Below are 21109 nucleotides of genomic sequence, written 5' to 3' on the forward strand. Positions count from 1 at the left end.
GCTCCTTTAAAATAAAAAAAAATAGAACTTTTAGCCACTTTTGAAAAGTAACTCAAGCTATAATGCATGCATTTTCCCTCTAAATGCCACAACCCATTTTCTCTGTCATTATTTGAGGAACGTTGTTGTGTAGTCAACGTAAAATGACGCAGTTTTACCTTCAAGTCAGCCTGCCTCTGTAAAATATATATTCCCTATTCAGATTGAGTTCTGCTTTAAATTCTATAGACAAAGTTAAACCAACCAAACTTCTCAACTTTCTATACCCTAACATTTAAACGTACCATGTTCTGTGCTAAATTTATCGTATGTCAGTCGATTCATAAAAAAATATATCATCCTGGTGGCACAAAACTGTATCGTATCTCTCCGTTATTCCCTAAAATTAATCAGGTTTAGGTGACTTTCTCTTCTATGATACTTTTATTTAAATATGACTCTCAATACATTATTCTAGCAGATAATTTTGGGCAAAATAGCGTATTACATCGAAATTGTCTCGCCATTATTTTGAATGAATTCTTCTTTCAATTCAACCTAAACAACATATTAAATGTTCAGTTCATATCTTTTACAAACACTAGCGACCATATTTTTTCAGGCAAAACATACAAATAGATGAATTACAATCTAAAATCAATTTTAGTCTATCGGTTTCAAAGCTGAGATACGAACCTTGGTGTTTCCGCTATTGAAATGATTGAGTTTCCCCGCCAATAATTAAATTATTATAATTGTCTGTAGTCGCAAACTCCGGCACCGAGAATTCCCAGGAAATAGTCCTAATTTAAAAACCTCTTAAGGCTAGGCAGAATACTGCCCCCTTTGGAGGAATTGCGTGCCCATAGTAAATTGAAAAGAAATCTGTCCAAAATTGCTAATATATGCATATAATAATTATTATTGGACAGAAAACACTCTAAAGCTTCTAAAACCGTTGGAATTATGTCTGTAAGTATAGCAGAACTCACAGGGCAGGCATTCTTCCAAACTAGTTTTGGGATCATGAAAGTTGGGGCAACTTTGACGTGATCGCCCCCACCCTTCCCAACCACTTATGGATCTGGGGACACTTTCTATGTCTTCCACTAGATGTCCTCATTCAGTAGAGTGTTTAATCGTTCAAATCCCGCGAGTTTTGGCCCTATGGGAGTGAAATGAGTGCGTGAATTGGTCCCATCCATTCCTTTGTTCCAGCACTCCGGAGGAGAACTAACAATGACCGGTTGAATTGAAAATTGTTTTGTACGTTTAGAACATCCTAAAGCTTGATTCTGCACTTAGTTTGACCTGTTTAGTCGACATATAATATGTAATTTTGAAGTTTTGATGCGCAACTTTTCGGGACCAGAGGACATTTTGGGAGCATTTCAGCTGATATTGTTAGCAGATGCTAATACAAAGACACAAGACTTGAAACCAAACAATGTTTTGGGTAAGTATGAACCCTTCCAGTACATTCTGAACGAAGACCATCAAAGGTAAGGAAATATTTATGCTGAAATTGTGTGTTTCTGTTGACTCCAACATAGCGGAGAAATATTGCTTATGTCTGAGCGCCGTCTCAGAATATTGAATAGTGAGCGATTTCTGTAACGTTAAAAAGAAATGTAACAAAGCGATTGCATTAAGAAGCAGTGTATCTTTCTAACTATATGTAGAACATGTATATTTAGTCAAAGTTTATGATGTCTATTTACGTTATCTTGCGGCGCTATCTATATTTTCTGCGGACATTTTTGAGTATTTTCTGAACATCAATTCAATGTAAATGGACATTTATGGATATAAATGGCATATTATTGAAAAAAAAAATGTACTGTGTAACATGTCCTATTACTGTCATCTGATGAAGATTTTCAAAAGGTTAGTGAATGATTTATTTTTTAATCCTGCTTTTATAATTTTATATTTTCTGGGATAAAATGGCTGCCTCTTGTCTTGGTTTCGGTGGTGGTCTAATATAAATATGTGGTGTGTTTTCGCCGTAAAACATTTAAAAAATCTGACTTGCTGGCTAGATGAACAAGGTGTTTATCTTTCATTTGAGCTATTGGACTTGTTAATGTGTGGAGGTTAAATATTTCTAAGAATATTTTTGCGTTCCAGCTGAACGTGGGAGGGGTCGTTCTCAAAAGGGAACCCTCACCCGTCATCAGGTTAAACCCTTCCTGACTATTTTAGTAATATCAGCTTCTATTCAGGGTCTTTGTCCGAGTCAGATTTTGGACGCCTCCCTTCCTTTTCCTTTGTTCTCAGCTCCCTTCCTCGCCTCGGCTAACCATATCCTAGCTGTATTTAGCCCCTCTGCCCGTTGTTTATCTGTCTTTTCTCCACTAACCCACTAACCCTATTTATTTGTTTAATCATTGATTAATAACTCCTCTGGCTTCCAAGGCACCCGGATCTATCGAGCTAGTTTTTTTATGGTGTGTATTCTCTCCTTCGTTTTCTCCTTTGTGGAAACATTGTCAATAGCTTTGACTGTTGAATCGGATATTAGGTCTTACCTATACAACTATAAGCCCAGGGGTCGTAAATCCCTAGTTAACATCTTATTTGCCGGTTGTGTCAGAGGGCTTTTAAAGACAATAATATTGTTAATCTCACGCCAATATTTTCTCGCCTAGAACCTCTTGTCTATAGATTTGGCTTTTATCCCATTCCTCTAGATTTTGGTTTCCCTCTCCTCCTCATTTGGACTTTATTTCAGTACTATTTGTTGAATCGGAACGATGGTCAATACTCCCACAATTCAATTGACCATTCAAGTTATCTTGTCCGCATAGAATTCCCTTCCTGTCTCCCCACGCCTAGTTAATATCCTATTCGTACAAGATCACCGTCCTGTCCCCCAGCACCTATTTAATGATGGAATGAATTGTTTATTCATTTTTAGGGTGGATTGTTAGAATTATTATGAATAAATGAATAAACAATATACCCATTTAAAATAGAACTGTAACTAAGTAAACTTATACTCTGTTTTATTATATCTGATTAACAATATGAGTTCATAAGGTGGGATTGTGAGACACGGACAAGGAGTAATTAAAGGTAATGAACACCATTCCAACTAGGAAGAAACTAATGGGTTGTGGACTGTGTAAACACATAAGGTAGTTAACCTATGGTTGAACCTACGGAACTGAGCTCTGGGGTTTTTAGATAAGACAGTGAGTTCATTCCTAAGTTTTCTGTTAATTAGAACTGTCAGCTCAGTGGTGATCGATAATGTTGAGGGGTCAAAAGTTACCTGGGAGTGTGTTAGTAAGTTAGAATGAACTTTTCACCTCACTTTGTCCCTGTCGAGAGGAGGGGTTTCTGTTACAGCATTAGCATTGAGGCACATACTAAAGGACGACTGTTGCTCGTGGTGAAGTGGCAGCACGCTCCGAGAATAAATTCTGTTACCTATTATTGAAAAGACTGGTCTCCGTCTATTTTATGCAAACAAGAATCTTACAAATTCTCTTAAAATAGACTAAGGGTTTTCAATTAATGAAAACACATTGGCATCATTAAATTACAGTAATAGTTTTACACAGTAATAATATATATCTGCCTCACTCTCAGAGAAATCAGTAGAACTGCTAGGTTTTATACAGTAATAACATATATCTGCCTCACTCTCAGAGAAATCAGTAGTACTGCTAGGTTTTACACAGTAATAATATATATCTGTCTCACTCTCAGAGAAATCAGTAGTACTGCTAGGTTTTACACAGTAATAATATATATCTGCCTCACTCTCAGAGAAATCAGTAGTACTGCTAGGTTTTACACAGTAATAATATATATCTGTCTCACTCTCAGAGAAATCAGTAGTACTGCTAGGTTTTACACAGTAATAATATATATCTGCCTCACTCTCAGAGAAATCAGTAGTACTGCTGGGTTTTATACAGTAATAATATATATCTGCCTCACTCTCAGAGAAATCAGTAGTACTGATAGGTTTTACACAGTAATAATATATATCTGCCTCACTCTCAGAGAAATCAGTAGTACTGCTAGGTTTTACACAGTAATAATATATATCTGCCTCACTCTCAGAGAAATCAGTAGTACTGCTAGGTTTTACACAGTCAAATGTAACAAATAAATATGTTTTTAGTAAAGAACTGTGGAAGTGGATGGCAATGGAATGGTGATGGAATGGTAATGGAATGGTGGTGGAATGGTAATGGAATGGTGGTGGAATAGTAATGGAATGGTGATGGAATGGTGGTGGAATGGTGATGGAATGGTGATGGAATGGTGATGGAATGGTGATGGAATGGTGGTGGAATGGCGGTGGAATGGTGATGGAATGGTGATGGAATGGTGGTGGAATGGTGATGGAATGGTGGTGGAATGGTGATGGAATGGTGATGGAATGGTGATGGAATGGTGATGGAATGGTGGTGGAATGGTGATGGAATGGTAATGGAATGGTAATGGAATGGTGGTGGAAAAGTAATGGAATGGTGATGGAATGGTGATGGAATGGTGGTGGAATGGTAATGGAATGGTGATGGAATGGTGATGGAATGGTGATGGAATGGTGATGGAATGGTGGTGGAATGGTGATGGAATGGTGGTGGAATGGTGATGGAATGGTGATGGAATGGTGGTGGAATGGTGATGGAATGGTGATGGAATGGTGATGAAGGGGCTGAATAATTTTGCACGCCCAATTTTTCAGTTTTTGATTTGTTAAAAAAGTTTGAAATATCCAATAAATGTCGTTCCACTTCATGATTGTGTCCCACTTGTTGTTGATTATTCACAAAAAAATACAATTTTATATCTTTATGTTTGAAGCCTGAAATGTGGCAAAAGGTCGCAAAGTTCAAGGGGGCCGAATACTTTCGCAAGGCACTGTATATATATAGTAGCAGTAGTAGTGGCTAGTACTGATAGAGAGATGAGACCTGGGTTCTATCAGGTGGTCTATATATATATATATATATATATATATATATATATATAGTGGCAGTAGTAGATGGGGGGTGTATATGGAAGTACTGTAGGATTGGCCTACAGGACACTGTGTGTGTATTAGAGCTCCCAGTCAGGATTGTAGTGAGGCACAGATCTGGGAAAGGGTACCAAAATAATTGTGCAGCATTGAAGGTCCCCAAGAACACAGTGGCCTCCATCATTCTGAAACGTAAGTCGTTAGGAACCTCCAAGACTCTTCCTGAAGCTGGCCGCCCTGTGAAACTGAGCAATTAGTGGAGAAGGGCCTTGGCCAGGGAGGTGACCAAGAACCCGATGGGAGATTGGAGAACCTTCCAGAAGGACAACCATCTCTGCAGCACTCCACCAATCAGGCCTTTATGGTAGAGTGGCCAGATGGAAGCCAGTCCTCCGTCAAAGGCACATGACAGTCCGCTTGGAGTTTGCCAAAAGGCACCTAAAGGACTCTCAGACCATGAGAAACAAGATTCTCTGGTCTTTTGAAACCAAGATTTAACTGGTTTGCTAAGCAAACTGAATGCTAAGCATCACATCTGGAGGTAACCTGGCACCATCCCTACGATGAAGTATGGTGGTGGCAGCATCATGCTGTGAGGATGTTTTTCAGCTGCAGGGACTGGGAGACTAATCGGGATTACGGGTAAGATGAACAGAGCAAAGTACAGAGAGATCCTTGATGAAAACCTGCTCCAGAGCTTTCAGGACCTCAGACTGGGGTAAAGTTTCACCTTCCAACAGGACAACGACCCTAAGCACACAGCCAAGACGATGCAGTAGTGGCTTCTGGACAAGTCTCTGAATGCCTTTGAGTTGCCAATCCAAAGCCCAGACTTGAACCCGATCAAACATCTCTGGAGAGACGTGAAAATAGCTGTGCAGCGAAGCAACGCTCCCCATCAAACCTGAGAGAGCTTGAGAGGATCTGCAGAGAAGAATGGGAGAAACTCCCCATCCAACCTGACAGAGCTTGAGAGGATCTGCAGAGAAGAATGGGAGAAACTCCCCATCCAACCTGACAGAGCTTGAGAGGATCTGCAGAGAAGAATGGGAGAAACTCCCCATCCAACCTGAGAGAGCTTGAGAGGATCTGCAGAGAAGAATGGGAGAAACTCCCCATCCAACCTGACAGAGCTTGAGAGGATCTGCAGAGAAGAATGGGAGAAACTCCCCAAATACAGGTGTGCCAAGCTTGTAGCATCATACCCAAGAAGACTCAAGGCTGTAATCGCTGCCAAAGGTGCTTCAACAAAGTACTGAGTAAAGGGTCTGAATATTTATGTAAATGTTATATCTACGTTTTTTTTTTTTTTAATGAAAATGTTCACACATAAAATAAACAGTTTTTGCTTTGTAATTATGGGTTATTGTGTGTAGATTGATGAGGGGGGAAAAATACATTTAATCCATTTTAGAATAAGTCTGTAACGTGACAAAATGTGTAAAAAGTCAAGGGGTCTGAATACTTTCTGAATGTTGCTGTATATCAGTATATTAGACTCTCTCTCTCTCTCTCTATGCAGTGATGTTGTTTTCATCACTTCTGGTTTAACACTGCCATCAAGTGGTGATTGTCCAAACTGCACCACTGTTAAGATAGAGAGAGCAGAAAGTGTGGGAGAGAGAGCAGAGAGAGAGAGCAGAGTGTGTGGGAGAGAGGGAGCAAAGAGAGAGAGCAGAGAGTGAGATCAAAGAGAGCAGAGAGAGCAGAGATAATAGAGAGTGAGAGAGCAGAGAGAGCGGGTAGGGAGAGCAGAAAACAGAGAGAGAGCATAGAGCAGAGAGAGCAGAGAACAGAGAGAAGAGAGAGCGCAGAGAAGAGAGAGAAGAGAGAGAGCAGAGAAGAGAGAGAAGAGAGAGAGAGCAGACAGCAGAGGGAGAGAGAGAGCAGAGAGAGCAGAGGGAGAGAGAGAGCAGAGAACAGAGAGAGCAGAGAACAGAGAGAAGAGAGAGCAGAGAGCATAGAGAGAGACAGCAGATAACGAGAGCAGAAAGCAAGAGAGCAGAGAGAGAGAGAGCAGAGAGAGCAGAGAAAAGCGAGAGAGCAGAGTGTGTGTGAGAGAGAGAAGAGAGCAGAGCACACAGAGAGAGCAGAGAGCAGGGAAAAGAGAGAGAGAGAGCAGAGAGAAGAGAGAAGGCTGAGAGAGGGCAGAGAGCATTAGAGAGAGAGAGAGAGGGGGGGGAGAGAGCGGAGAGCAGGCTGAGAGAGCGAAGAGAGAGAGCAGAGAGAGAGAGAGATCAAAGAGAGCAGATAAAAGCGAGAGAGCAGAGAGTGTGTGTGAGAGAGAAGAGAGCAGAGCACACAGAGGGAGCAGAGAGCAGGGAAAAGAGAGAGAGAGAGCAGAGAGAAGAGAGAAGGCTGAGAGAGGGCAGAGAGCATTAGAGAGAGAGAGGGGGGGGGGAGAGCGGAGAGCAGGCTGAGAGAGCAAAGAGAGAGAGCAGAGAGAGAGAGAGATCAAAGAGAGCAGATAAAAGCGAGAGAGCAGAGAGTGTGTGTGAGAGAGAAGAGAGCAGAGCACACAGAGGGAGCAGAGAGCAGGGAAAAGAGAGAGAGGGAGCAGAGAGAGAGAGCAGAGAGTGTGGGAGAGAGAGACAGAGCAGAGAGTGTGGGAAAGAGAGAGAGAGCAGAGAGTGTGGGAGAGAGAGAGAGAGCAGAGAGTGTGGGAGAGAGAGAGAGCAGAGAGTGTGGGAGGGAGAGAGCAGAGAGTGTGGGAGAGAGAGAGAGAAGAGAGCAGAGAGTGTGTGTGTGAGAGAGAAGAGAGCAGAGCACACAGAGAGAGCATAGAGAGAGCAGAGAAGAGAGAGCAGAGAGAAGGCTGAGAGAGGGCAGAGAGCATTAGAGAGAGAGAGAGAGAGAGAGAGGGGGGGGGAGCGGAGAGCAGGCTGAGAGAGCAAAGAGAAAGAGCAGAGAGAGAGAGAGATCAAAGAGAGCAGAGAGAACAAAGATAATAGAGAGTGAGAGAGCAGAGAGAGCGGGTAGAGAGAGCAGCAGAGCAGAGAGAACAGAGAGCAGAGAGAGGGAGCAGAGAGAGACAGCAGATAATGAGAGCAGAAAGAGAGAGAGCAGAGATAGCAGAGAAAAGCGAGAGAGCAGAGAGAGCAAATAGAGAGGGCAGAGGGAGAGAGAAGAGAGCAGAGGGAGAGAGAAGAGACCAGATAGGGAGAGAGAAAAGAGAGAGAGCAGAGAGAGAGAGAGCAGAGGGGGAGAGAGAGAGCGAGAGAGAGAGCAGAGAGAAGAGATAAGGCTGAGAGAGGGTAGAGAGAAGAGAGAAGGCTGAGAGAGGGCAGAGAGCATTAGAGAGAGAGAGAGAGAGAGAGAGAGAGAGGAGAGGGAGGGAGAGAGCGGAGAGCAGGCTGAGAGAGCAGAGAGAGAGCAGAGAGTGAGAGAGAGATCAAAGAGAGCAGAGAGAGCAGAGATAATAGAGAGTGAGAGAGCAGAGAGAGCGGGTAGAGAGAGCAGAGAGAGAGAGAGCAGAGGGGGAGAGAGAGAGCGAGAGAGAGAGAGCAGAGAGAAGAGATAAGGCTGAGAGAGGGTAGAGAGCATTAGAGAGAGAGAGAGCAGAGGGAGAGAGCTGAGAGCGAGAGCAGAGAGCAGAGAGAAGAGAGAAGGCTGAGACAGGGCAGAGAGAAGAGAGAAGGCTGAGAGAGGGCAGAGAGCATTAGAGAGAGAGAGAGAGAGAGAGAGAGAGGAGAGGGAGGGAGAGAGCGGAGAGCAGGCTGAGAGAGCAGAGAGAGAGCAGAGTGAGAGAGAGATCAAAGAGAGCAGATAGAGCAGAGATAATAGAGAGTGAGAGAGCAGAGAGAGCGGGTAGAGAGAGCAGCAGAGCAGAGAGCAGAGAGAACAAAGGGCAGAGAGAGCAGAGAACAGAGAGAACAGAGAGAAGAGAGAGAGCAGATAGCAGAGAGAGAGGGAGCAGAGAGAGACAGCAGATAATGAGAGCGGAAAGAGAGAGAGCAGAGAGAGAGCAGAGAGAGCAGAGAAAAGCGAGAGAGCAGAGAGAGAGAGAAGAGACCAGATAGGGAGAGAGAAAAGAGAGCAGAGAGAGAGAGCAGAGGGAGAGAGAGAGAGAGAGAGCAGAGAGAGAGAGCAGAGAGAGCAGAGTGAGAGAGGAGAGAACAGAGAGAGAGAGCAGAGAGAGAGAGCAGAGGGAGAGAGATAGCAGAGAGAGAGAGCAGAGAGCAGGCTGAGAGAGCAGAGAGAGAGCGGAGAGCAGAGAGAGCAGAGAGCGAACAGAGAGTAGAGAGAGCAGAGAGTAGAGAGAGTGAGAAGAGAGAGAGAGCAGAGAGGGCAGAGAGAGGGCAGTGAAAGAGAGAGAGAGCAGAGAGAGCAGAGAGGAAGAGCAGAGAGCAGAGAGAGCAGATAAAATAGAGAGCAGAGAACAGAGAGAAGAGAGATAGCAGAGAGCAGAGAGAGCAAAGGGAGAAAGAGAGAGAGAGCAGAGAACAGAGAGAGCAGAGAACAGAGAGAGCAGAGAACAGAGAGAGCAGAGGCAGAAAGAGAGCAGAAAACAGAGAGACGAGAGAGCAGAGGGAGAGAGAGAGCAGAGAACAGAGAGAAGAGAACAAAGAGAAGAGAGCAGACAGAGCAGAGGGAGAGAGAGAGCAGAGAACAGAGAGAAGAGAGCAGAGAGCATAGAGAGAGGGGGCAGAGAGAGACAGCAGATAACGAAAGCAGAAAGAGAGAGAGCAGAGAGAGAGAGAGCAGAGAGAGCAGAGAAGAGAGCAGAGCACACAGAGAGAGCAGAGAGCAGGGAAAGAGAGAGAGAGCAGAGAGAGAGCAGAGAAAAGAGAGCAGAGAGTTGAGAGAGCAGAAAGCAGGCAGAAAGCAGGCTGAGAGAGCAGAGAGCGAGAGCAGAGAGAAGAGAGAAGGCTGAGAGAGGGCAGAGAGCATTAGAGAGAGAGAGAGAAAGAGAGAGGGGGAGGGAGGGAGAGAGCGGAGAGTAGGCTGAGAGAGCAAAGAGAGAGCAGAGAGTGAGAGAAAGATCAAAGAGAGCAGAGAGAGCAGAGATAGTAGAGAGTGAGAGAGCAGAGAGCAGGCTGAGAGAGCAGAGCGAGCGGGTAGAGAGAGCAGCAGAGCAGAGAGAACAAAGGGCAGAGAGAGCAGAGAACAGAGAGCAAAGAGAGAGCAGAGAAAGCAGAGGGAGTGAGAGAGCAGAGAACAGGAAGAAGAGAGAGAGAGCAGACAGAGCAGAGGGAGCAGAGAGAGCAGAGAACAGAGAGAGCAGAGGGAGAGAGAGAGCAGAGGACAGAGAGAGCAGAGAGAGACAGCAGATAATGAGGGCAGAAAGAGAGAGAGCAGAGAGAGAGAGCAGAGAGCAGAGAGAGCAGAGAAAAGCAAGAGAGCAGATAGAGAGGGCAGAGGGAGAGAGAAGAGAGCAGTGAGTAGAGGGAGAAAGAAGAGACCAGATAGGGAGAGAGAAAAGAGAGAGAGCAGAGAGAGAGAGAGCAGAGGGAGAGAGAGCAGAGGGAGAGAGAGAGAGCAGAGTGAGAGAGGAGAGAACAGAGAGAGAGAGCAGAGAGAGAGCAGAGAGCAGGCTGAGAGAGCAGAGAGAGAGCGGAGAGCAGAGAGAGCAGAGAGCGAGCAGAGAGTGAGAAGAGTGAGAGAGCAGAGAGGGCAGAGAGAGGGCAGAGAAAGAGAGCAGAGAGAGCAGAGAGGAAGAGCAGAGAGCAGAGAGAGCAGATAAAATAGAGAGCAGCAGAGCAGAGAGAGCAAAGGGAGAAAGAGAGAGAGAGACGAGAGGGAGAGAGAGCAGAGAACAGAGAGAGCAGAGGCAGAGAGAGAGCAGAAAACAGAGAGACAAGAGAGCAGAGAGAGAGCAGAGGGCAGAGAGAGAGCAGCAGAGCAGAGAGAGCAGAGAGAGCAGAGAGAGCAGAGAACAGAGAGAGAGCGCAGAGAGAGAGAGCAGAGAGAGCAGAGGGAGAAAGAGAGAGAGAGCATAGAGCAGAGAGAGAGCAGAGGGAGAAAGAGAGAGAGCATAGAGAACAGAGGGAGAGAGAGAGCAGAGAATAGAGAGAAGAGAGATAGCAGAGAGAGAGGAGGCAGAGAGAGAGTGAGCAGAGAGCAGGCTGAGAAAGCAAAGAGAGAGTGAGAGAGCAAGAGTGAGAGAGCAGAGAGAGAGAGAGAGCAGAGAGCAAAGAGAGAGAGCAGAGAGGGCAGAGAGAAAGCAGAGAAAAGAGAGAGCACAGAGAGCAGAAAGAGAGCAGAGAGCAGGCTGAGAGAGAAGAGAGAGAGCAGAAAGAGAGCAGAGAAGAGAGAGCAGAGAGAGCAGTGAAAAGAGAGAGCAGTGAAAAGAGAGAGCAGAGCAGAGAGAGCAGAGAACAGAGAGAAAATAGTGAGAGAGAGAACAGAGAGGGCAAAGAGAGAGAGAGCAGAGAGGGCAGAGAGAAAGACGAGAGAGAGCTGAGAGCAGTGTTAGTGGAATTCTAAATTCCTCTGTATTATTTCCCAATCAGAATGAAGTACTCTGTCAATGCATTCTATGGGATCGTAAAACCCATATTATTATTATAGGAATGGACAGAGCCCCAGTCTTAAACTCAGGTAGCAGCGTTTATTACAAGAGAGTACTGACCCAAAATACAAAGAACCTTACCTTTTAAAGAGACAACATAAAATGACATCATCAGTTTCTCACACCCTCTCCGATCCACACAATAGCGCAGTGTCTTCAGGTCTGGAGATGTCTTCTACTCCCCTCGTAAAACAAACATTCCAATCTGTCTGAAAGATATGCCCTCCTTCTCCCTTTCCCACAAGGTACAGACAATTCATTTGTTTTACTTACATTTTCAGTAACAGCTTAACCAAGAACCCATACATTTCATACCATAACATAATAGTATTAAAATAACTGGTTCTAATCTAATGTATGCATAATTAATCATTTCAACTATAATTTCCTCCAACAAGCAGAGAGACAGATCAGGGAGAGCAGAGGGCAGAGAGAGCAGAGAGAGAGCAGAGGGAGAGAGAGAAAGCAGAGAGAGAGAGCAGAGAGATCAGAGGAAGTGAGAGAGCAGAGCGCAGAAAGAGAGAGAGCAGAGAACAGAGAGCAGAGAGAGTAGAGGCAGAGACAGAGCAGAGAGAGCGAGCAGAGAGCAGGCTGAGAAAGCAAAGAGAGAGTGAGAGAGCAGAGAGTGAGAGAGAGCAGAGAGTGCAGAGAAAAGAGAGAAAAGAGAGCAAAGAGAGCAGAGAGAACTCTGTTGCTATAGTGACCCTGCATCACAACACTACGTTGCTATAGTGACCCTGCATGACAACACTCTGTTGCTATAGTGACCTTATCTTATCATCAACCTGACGGAGGCAACGTAAAAATCAATAAACAAACTGTTTTCACAATTAAGGTGAAATAAAATTAACAGGCTTTTCTTGTTTCAAGTCTGTTTTATTATGAAAAGTACAATATATCCTTGTATACTTGTACAACTATGGAGCGTATGTCCAGATATAATTATATATAATTGTATAATTAGTTTTTCAACATAAAAGACAACACATGATTACATTGGTATTTTAACAGTGTTATTGTAAGAGGTCCTCACTACTATAGAAAGACGCGCATGTGTGTGTGTCCAGAGTGTGTGTGTGTCCAGTGTGTGTGTCAAGAGTGTGTGTGTGTCCAGTGTGTGTGTGTCCAGTGTGTGTGTGTGTCCAGTGTGTGTGTGTCCAGTGTGTGTGCGTCCAGAGTGTGTGTGTCCAGAGTGTGTGTGTCCTGTGTGTGTGTGGGTGTATCTAGTGTGTGTGTTTGTGTGTGTATCTAGTGTGTGTGTGTGTGTGTGTCCAGTGTGAGTCTGTGAGTCCAGTGTGTGTGTGTGTGTGTGTCCACTGTGTTTGTGTGTGTGTGTGTGTATTTGTCCAGTGTGTGTGTGTGTGTGTGTGTGTGTGTCCAGTGTGCGTCTGTGAGTCCAGTGTGTGTGTGTGTCCAGAGTGTGTGTGACCAGTGTGTGTGTGTGAGTGTGTGTGACCAGTGTCTGTGTCCAGTGTGTGTCCAGTGTGTGTCTGTGAGTCCAGCGTGTGTGTGTCCACTGTGTTTGTGTGTGTGTTTGTCTAGTGTGTGTGTGTGTGTGTGTGTCCAGTGTGTGTCTGTGAGTCCAGTGTGTGTCTGTGTGTGTGTCCAGTGTGTGTCTGTGTGTCCAGTGTGTGTGTCCAGTGTGTGTGTCCAGTGTGTGTGTGTGTCCACTGTGTTTGTGTGTGTGTTTGTCTAGAGTGTGTGTATTTGTCCAGTGTGTGTGTGTGTGTGTGTGTGTGTCTGTGTATGTGTGTGTGTGTGTGTGTGTGTGTGTCTGTGAGTCCAGTCTGTGTCCAGTGTGTGTGTCCACTGTGTTTGTGTGTGTGTGTGTTTGTCCAGTGTGTGTCTGTAAGTCCAGTGTGTGTGTGTGTGTGTCCAGTGTGTGTGTCCAGCAGGTGTGTGTGTGTGTGTGTGTGTGTGTGCGTCCAGTGTGTGTGTGTGTGTCCAGCGTGTGTCTGTGAGTCCAGTGTGTGTGTGTGTGTGTGTGTGTGTGTCCAGTGTGAGTGTGTGTGTGTGCGTCCAGTGTGTGTGTGTGCGTCCAGTGTGTGTGTGTGTGTGTGTGCGTCCAGTGTGTGTGTGTGTGTGTGTGTGTGCGTCCAGTGTGTGTGTGTGTCCCCAGCGTGTGTCTGTGAGTCCAGTGTGTGTGTGTGTGTGTGTGTGTGTCCAGTGTGTGTGTCCAGCAGGTGTTTGTGTGTGTGTGTGTCCAGTTTGTGTGTGTGTGTGTATCCAGTGTGAGTGTGTGTGTGTGTCCAGTGTGAGTGTGTGTGTGTGCGTCCAGTGTGTGTGTGTGTGTGCGTCCAGTGTGTGTGTGTGTGTCCAGCGTGTGTCTGTGAGTCCAGTGTGTGTGTGTGTGTGTGTGTGTGTGTCCAGTGTGTGTGTGTATCTAGTGTGTGTGTCCAGCAGGTGTGTGTGTTTGTCCAGTGTTTGTTTGTCCAGTGTGTGTGTGTGTGTGTGTTTGTCCAGTGTGTGTGTGTATCTAGTGTGTGTGTCCAGCAGGTGTGTGTGTGTGTCCAGTGTGAGTGTGTGTGTGTCAAGTGTGTGTCCAGCAGGTGTGTGTGTGTTTGTCCAGTGTGTGTGTGTGTGTGTGTGTGTGTGTGTGTGTGTGTATGTTTGTCCAGTGTGTGTGTGTGTGTGTGTGTGTGTGTGTGTGTGTGTGTGTGTGTTTGTCCAGTGTGTGTATCACTGACAGAGAGACACTGAGTCGCCATCCCACCAAACCCTAAACCCTGGATAGAGGGGCTCAGTGAATGTGGAGGTGAATGTGTACAGGTGGGTCAGTGTGTCAGAGGAGGCTCTATAGAAGGACAGAGTGCCGGCTGACCAGTCCAGATACACTCCTACTCTGTGGGGGCTGGAGGGGTGGACGTCTAAGGTAGTGGGATTATTATTGTGACAGGCAGTGTAACTGTTGTCAGAACAGTTCAGACTCCAGGACTTGTCATTGTATCCAAGCCAACAGTCACTAACCCCTCCTCTCCTGTTGATTCCTTTATATGTCACTCCTATATCAGCCCTTCTCCCACTCCAATCTACCTCCCAGTAACAGCGCCCAGTCAGACCCTCTCTACACAGCACCTGTTCACAGCCCTCAAATCTCTCTGGGTGATCAGGATACGGCTGCTCCTCTGTCCTCCATGTCACCTTTCTGTTCTCCTCAGACAGAGAGAGGCGTCTGTCTACTGTGTTTAGGTCCAGTGTGAGATCACAGACATCTGATGGATGAAACCAGACACAATATTAGAAATCATCATCATTCACATTAGAATGTTAACTCACTTTTCACTAATTAATTTAATGTAGATGTTTCTAGGTATCAAAAGGAGAAGTTAAGCTAACTTAAGACTTGTTGAATGATCATATGTTATACTGTATGGTAATATAAAACACACTTATTCCCATTAATTACACACACACACACACACAGTCAAATCAACTCGTTGTAAACATTGATGTCCCTGATTTCTGCTTCTGTAGAACTACAGCTGATATTTAATATGACCAAGTCAGTAATGATGGTGGTCTTTGACTTTGACTTAACTTGAATTAAGACTTATTCTTAGTCATATTCTTCACATTAGTCAACACTCACATTTTCTAAGCCCAGGTTTCATTCTGTTCTCTCCACCATGTTCCACACTGTAGCGGTAAGCAGAAGAACAGACAGTCATTGAGGGATACACCTGAACTCACACACACACACACACACACACACACACACACACACACACACACACACACACACACACACACTGGACTCACACAGACACACACTGGACACACACACACTGGACACAGAGACAAACTGAACTCACACACACACACAGTCATCATATAACTTTGTCCAAGTGGTGGTCAGAATGTTTGTCTTAACTAGCCTGATAAGTCAAACATGTCTGATATGAACATTGACATAAACCCTCTACATACTTGAGTTTCTCCAGTCTGCAGTGTGGATCCTCCAGTCCAGCAGAGAGCAGTCTGACTCCTGAGTCTCCTGGGTGATTGTAGCTCAGGTCCAGCTCTCTCAGGTGTGAGGGGTTTGACCTCAGAGCTGAGACTAGAGAAGCACAGCCTTCCTCTGTGAGTAGACAGCCTGACAGCCTGCAAAGAGTCAAATCATATTAAAACCACACTGATATTCTTTGGTGGTGAAAATAGTGGCAGTATATATGTTTTATCAACTAATCATCAAAGTGTTGCTTATAGAGAGAACAAAGATTATAGTAGACTGACCAGACCAGTTTGAAAAGCAGTATCAGTCAGAATACAGACAGTGAGGAATCAGATTTAGATTGTATTGAGTATACAGTCCACACCATATCTATTTAGACAGTGAGCTATCAGATTTAGATTGTATTGAGTATACAGTCCACACCATATCTATTTAGACAGTGAGGTATCAGATTTAGATTGTATTGAGTATACAGTCCACACCATATCTATTTAGACAGTGAGGTATCAGATTTAGATTGTATTGAGTATACAGTCCACACCATATCTATTTAGACAGTGAGGTATCAGATTTAGATTGTATTGAGTATACAGTCCACACCATATCTATTTAGACAGTGAGGTATCAGATTTAGATTGTATTGAGTATACAGTCCACACCATATCTATTTAGACAGTGAGGTATCAGATTTAGATTGTATTGAGTATACAGTCCACACCATATCTATTTAGACAGTGAGGTATCAGATTTATATTGTATTGAGTATACAGTCCACACCATATCTATTTAGACAGTGAGGTATCAGATTTAGATTGTATTGAGTATCAGTACAACAAAACATACTAACCTCTCACCATTACCAATAACAGAGGCTACAACAAAACATACTAACCTCTCACCATTACCAATAACAGAGGCTACAACAAAACATGCTAACCTCTCACCATTACCAATAACAGAGGCTACAACAAAACATACTAACCTCTCACCATTACCAATAACAGAGACTACAACAAAACATGCTAACCTCTCACCATTACCAATAACAGAGGCTACAACAAAACATGCTAACCTCTCACCATTACCAATAACAGAGGCTACAACAAAACATGCTAACCTCTCACCATTACCAATAACAGAGGATACAACAAAACATGCTAACCTCTCACCATTACCGATAACAGAGGCTACAACAAAACATGCTAACCTCTCACCATTACCAGTAACAGAGGATACAACAAAACATGCTAACCTCTCACCATTACCAATAACAGAGGCTACAACAAAACATGCTAACCTCTCACCATTACCAATAACAGAGGCTACAACAAAACATACTAACCCCTCACCATCAACCTCAAATAAAAGGTGACATTCTGTACTGTCTCCTAATATGAAACATTATATCTCAAATCCAAAATGCTGGAGCAAAGCACCACATTTAAAACTGTAAGCTTCACTGTCCAAACACATATGGTGTGGACTATGTGTGTCTGGTAAACACATGTGGATCTGGTGAACAGTTATCACTTGTTGACCAACTACAGGAATACTGACCTCAGAGTCTCCAGTTTACAGTGAGGATTCCCCAGTCCAGCAGAGAGCAGCTTCACTCCTGAATCCTTCAGGTCATTGTTACTCAGATCCAGCTCTCTCAGGTGTGAGGGGTTTGACCTCAGAGCTGAGACCAGAGAAGCACAGCCTTCCTCTGTGACTCCACAGCCTGACAGCCTGCAAAGAGTCAAATCATATTAAAACCACACTGATATTCTTTGGTGGTGAAAATAGTGACAGTATATTTGGGAGAACTACATACATGAAGTGCTTTCATATCTGATAATACTGACCTCAGAGTCTCCAGTTTACAGTGGGGATTCCCCAGTCCAGCAGAGAGCAGCTTCACTCCTGAATCCTTCAGGTCATTGTTACTCAGATCCAGCTCTCTCAGGTGTGAGGGGTTTGACTCCAGAGCTGAGACCAGAGAAGCACAGCCTTCCTCTGTGACTCCACAGCCTGACAGCCTGACAAAGAGATCATCATGACTTCACAAACACACTGTTACTTTAACACCAGTAGTGTAGAAGGACAATGGCAGATGCATTTGGTTTATTCTCTCAAACAACATATAGATTCATCTTCCGTTTCCTAGAATTGTATGGTCATATTGTTATACTAATGTGAAAATCAATGAATTTATTCAATATGTTTTTCAATATAATATTATATACATATTATAATACATATTTTTCTCTAAACTGAATATTTCTTCCTGATGATTAGTTCTTATTTGTCATTTTATTTACTCACAGAGCAGCTCTGGAGGCTTTGACCACTGGCAGCAGCCTCAGAAGACCTTCCTCTGATCTGGAGAATTTCTTCAGGTCAAACACATCCAGCTCCTTTTCTGAAGTCAGCAACACAAAGACCAGAGCTGACCACTGTGCAGGTGACAGTTTGGGTTTTGAGAGACTTCCTGAGCTCAGGTAGCTTTGGATCTCCTCCACTAGAGAATGGTCATTCAGTTCATTCAGACAGTGGAACAGATTGATGCTCCTCTCTGGAGAGGGATTCTCCCTGATCTTCTCCTTGATGTACTCGACTGTTTCTTCATGGCTCTGTGAGCTGCTTCTTGTCTTTGTCAGTAGACCTCGTAAGTGCTTCTGATTGGACTCCAGTGAGAGGCCCAGAAGGAAGCGGAGGAAAAGGTCCAGGTTTCCCGTCTCACTTTGTAAGGCTTGATCCACAGCACTCTTGTAGAAAGTAACTTTACGCCTTTGTTTGATTCTCACAGAAAAGTTCCTGGACGTTGATTGCAGTTTGTCCATTACATTCCTATTGTTGATGATGAATGAGAGAAACACATATACAGCAGCCAGAAACTCCTGAATGCTCAGATGAACAAAGCAGAACACCTTGTCCTGGTACAGCCCACATTCCTCTTTAAAGAGCTGTGTGCACAATCCTGAGTGCACCGAGGCTTCCTTGACATCAATGCCAGCCTCTTTTAGGTCTTCTTCATAGAAAATCAGATTGCCCTTCGCAAGCTGTTGAAAAGCCAGTTTTCCCAGTGACAGAATGCTCTCTTTATTCCAGTGTTGATCTGTCTCTTCTTTCCCAAGATACTTTTCATTCTTCTGTTTGGTATGAAACACCACAAGGTGTGTGTACATCTCAGTCAGAGTCTTGGGCATCTCTTCTCTCTTACGTTTCAGCATGTGTTCAAGGACTGTTGCAGAAATCCAACAGAAGACTGGAATGTGGCACATGATGTGGAGGCTCCTTGATGTCTTTATGTGTGAGATGATTCTGCTGGCCAGGTCCTGATCACTGAATCTCTTCCTGAAGTACTCCTCCTTCTGTGGGTCATTGAACCCTCGTACCTCTGTCACCTGGTCAACACACCCTGAAGGGATCTTATTGGCTGCTGCAGGTCGGGTAGTTATCCAGAGGAGAGCAGAGGGAAGCAGACTTCCCTTGATGAGATTTGTCAGCAGAACATCCACTGAGGTTGACTCTGTGACGTCCCAACAGATCTTGTTCTTCTGGAAGTCTAGGGGCAGTCGGCACTCATCCAGACCATCAAAGATGAACAGAACTTTGTACTTGTTGTAGTTGGAGATTCCTGATTGTTTGGTTTCCATTGAGAAGTGATTAAGAAGTTCAATGAAAGTGTGTTTGTCCTCTTTCATCAAATTCAGCTCCCGAAAAGGGAATGAAAATACAAATTGGACATCCTGATTTGCTTTTCCTTCAGCCCAGTCCAGAATGAACTTCTGCACAGAGACTGTTTTTCCAATGCCAGCGACTCCCTTTGTCAGCACAGTTCTGATAAGTTTGTCTTGTCCAGTTAAGGATTGGAAGATGTCGTTACATTTGATTGGAGTCTCTGGTCTTGCTTGCTTCCTGGTTGTTGTCTCAATCTGTCTCAGCTCATGTTCATTATTGACCTCTCCTGTTCCACCCTCTGTGATGTAGAGCTCTGTGTAGATCTTATTGAGAAGTGTTGGGTTTCCTTGTTTAGCGATCCCCTCAAATACACATTGAAACTTCTTCTTTAGATTAGATTTGAGTTCACGTTGGCATATCACAGCAAGCTCATCTGAATCTAGAAATAACAGAGGATATTAATATTACTGTTTTAATGCCTACAGTATTGAAGGACTGTTATAAAGTTTTACATTATAATAATTTATTCTCTTAACTGACTGTATAAATGTGTAAATGTTTTCATAATGCATTACAGACTGGTGTGACTGATTATATTATTATCGGTGTTATTGATGGTATTATTAATGTTGTCTCTCTCTAAATGAATCACCACAACACATCCCTGCTGCTACTTGATGAGGTCACTAGGTGTTGTGTTAAGGCTGCTACAATATCATTGAGTTACACAGCTACCTTAGCTGTACTTTAGCTACAGCTTTTAAATGTTATAAAACAGCATTCAATATGAGGCAGACAGATCTTACATTTCTCCAGTGTGTCAGCAAGCTCCTTCTGGTTCATTTTCCTCAGGATGTGCAGTGTGATCTTCAGAGCCCCCTCTCTGGCACTGCTCTCCTGCTTCTCTTCTTCAGCATCCTCCACTTCCTGCTTCTGTCTCTCAAAGCCTTCTGGGAGTTCTGGACTAAGAATCCTCTTGAACAGCTTCAGCTCGTTCTTCACAAATGTCATAATTTTCTCTTCAAGCAACTGAAATAAATAAAGTAAATAAGTTAAGCAAGAGACTAAATGCTTTCTCATTAACACATTAATGAATGATTGACAGATCAACTTTACTTGAGGTAAACAAAAACAAATGTACATAACAGGACCACATACACTGAATATGGAGTCCAGGTCTGTTTGATGACTCTGGGAAGAATGACCACTGAGAATCTCTGACTCTGATCTCTCCTGTTGGTTTCTGTGGACAAAACATGAGATTACATCTCCTCATCCAGGGAGTACACGCACGCACACACACACACACACACACACACACACACACACACACACACACACACACACACACACACACACACAGGAAGGGAATGTTGTGTTTGTTTAATATTGTTTTAGGACTATGAAAATGCACAAAATGATGAGCCTATGGATTATGAAAACAACAACAATAAATGGGAAAATGGGAGAGGAGAAATAACTAGCGACAGTGTTGTTTAACTCACTGACCAGGACCCATGAGTTCTTCTTACCTTTGTTTAGTAGAAAAGTCTCCCTTTCTAAACACTATAGGACGATCCATAGACCAGTCACTCTTCATGGACACACAGCTGGGAACAGGGGAGGCTGGTCTCTCCTGATTGATTGGGCTTCAACACAACAGAGACAAACATTACATCTCTCATCTACTCTGAGCTCAGATGGGGAAACATAAGAAGAGTTTCATTCCAAAAAGCTATATATCCATTTTTAGAAACGTTCGTAAATGAGCTTTTATTGTTTAAAGAAGTTAAGTTTATGTTAAGTTATGTTTTTTTGCTAAATGAGGAGATGGCACGTGGGTACCTGCTTCTATAAACCAATGAGGAGATGGCACCTGGGTACCTGCTTCTATAAACCAATGAGGAGATGGCACGTGGGTACCTGCTTCTATAAACCAATGAGGACATGGCACATGGGTACCTGCTACTATTAACCAATGAGGAGATGCAGCGCGATCTGCGTCACAAATAGAACT

General features: G+C 43.9%; 2 protein-coding genes and 1 long non-coding RNA gene across 3 annotated transcripts in view; 1 reads left to right on the forward strand and 2 right to left on the reverse strand.

Annotated features, from left to right (window-relative positions):
• The window catches only part of LOC110539186 (NLR family CARD domain-containing protein 3-like), an 808883-nt gene that overhangs the window by 396437 nt on the left and 391337 nt on the right, over positions 1–21109 (forward strand). The gene's annotated exons all lie outside the window — the stretch shown is intronic.
• Positions 1–21109, reverse strand: part of LOC118937870 — a 71388-nt gene that overhangs the window by 38791 nt on the left and 11488 nt on the right. The gene's annotated exons all lie outside the window — the stretch shown is intronic.
• On the reverse strand, positions 14083–20273 carry LOC118937864 (NLR family CARD domain-containing protein 3-like). The gene is made up of 6 exons (XM_036939643.1): positions 19899–20273; positions 17734–19525; positions 17274–17447; positions 15402–15575; positions 15064–15110; positions 14083–14686 (listed from the first exon to the last, which is right to left on the reverse strand). Exons 1-6 carry the CDS (start codon positions 20233–20235, stop codon positions 14154–14156), a joined length of 3057 nt encoding a protein of 1018 aa, XP_036795538.1. The 5' UTR covers positions 20236–20273; the 3' UTR covers positions 14083–14153.

Source organism: Oncorhynchus mykiss, chromosome 12 (genome assembly GCF_013265735.2).
Source record: "Oncorhynchus mykiss isolate Arlee chromosome 12, USDA_OmykA_1.1, whole genome shotgun sequence".
In the NCBI taxonomy this organism is placed as follows: domain Eukaryota; kingdom Metazoa; phylum Chordata; class Actinopteri; order Salmoniformes; family Salmonidae; genus Oncorhynchus; species Oncorhynchus mykiss.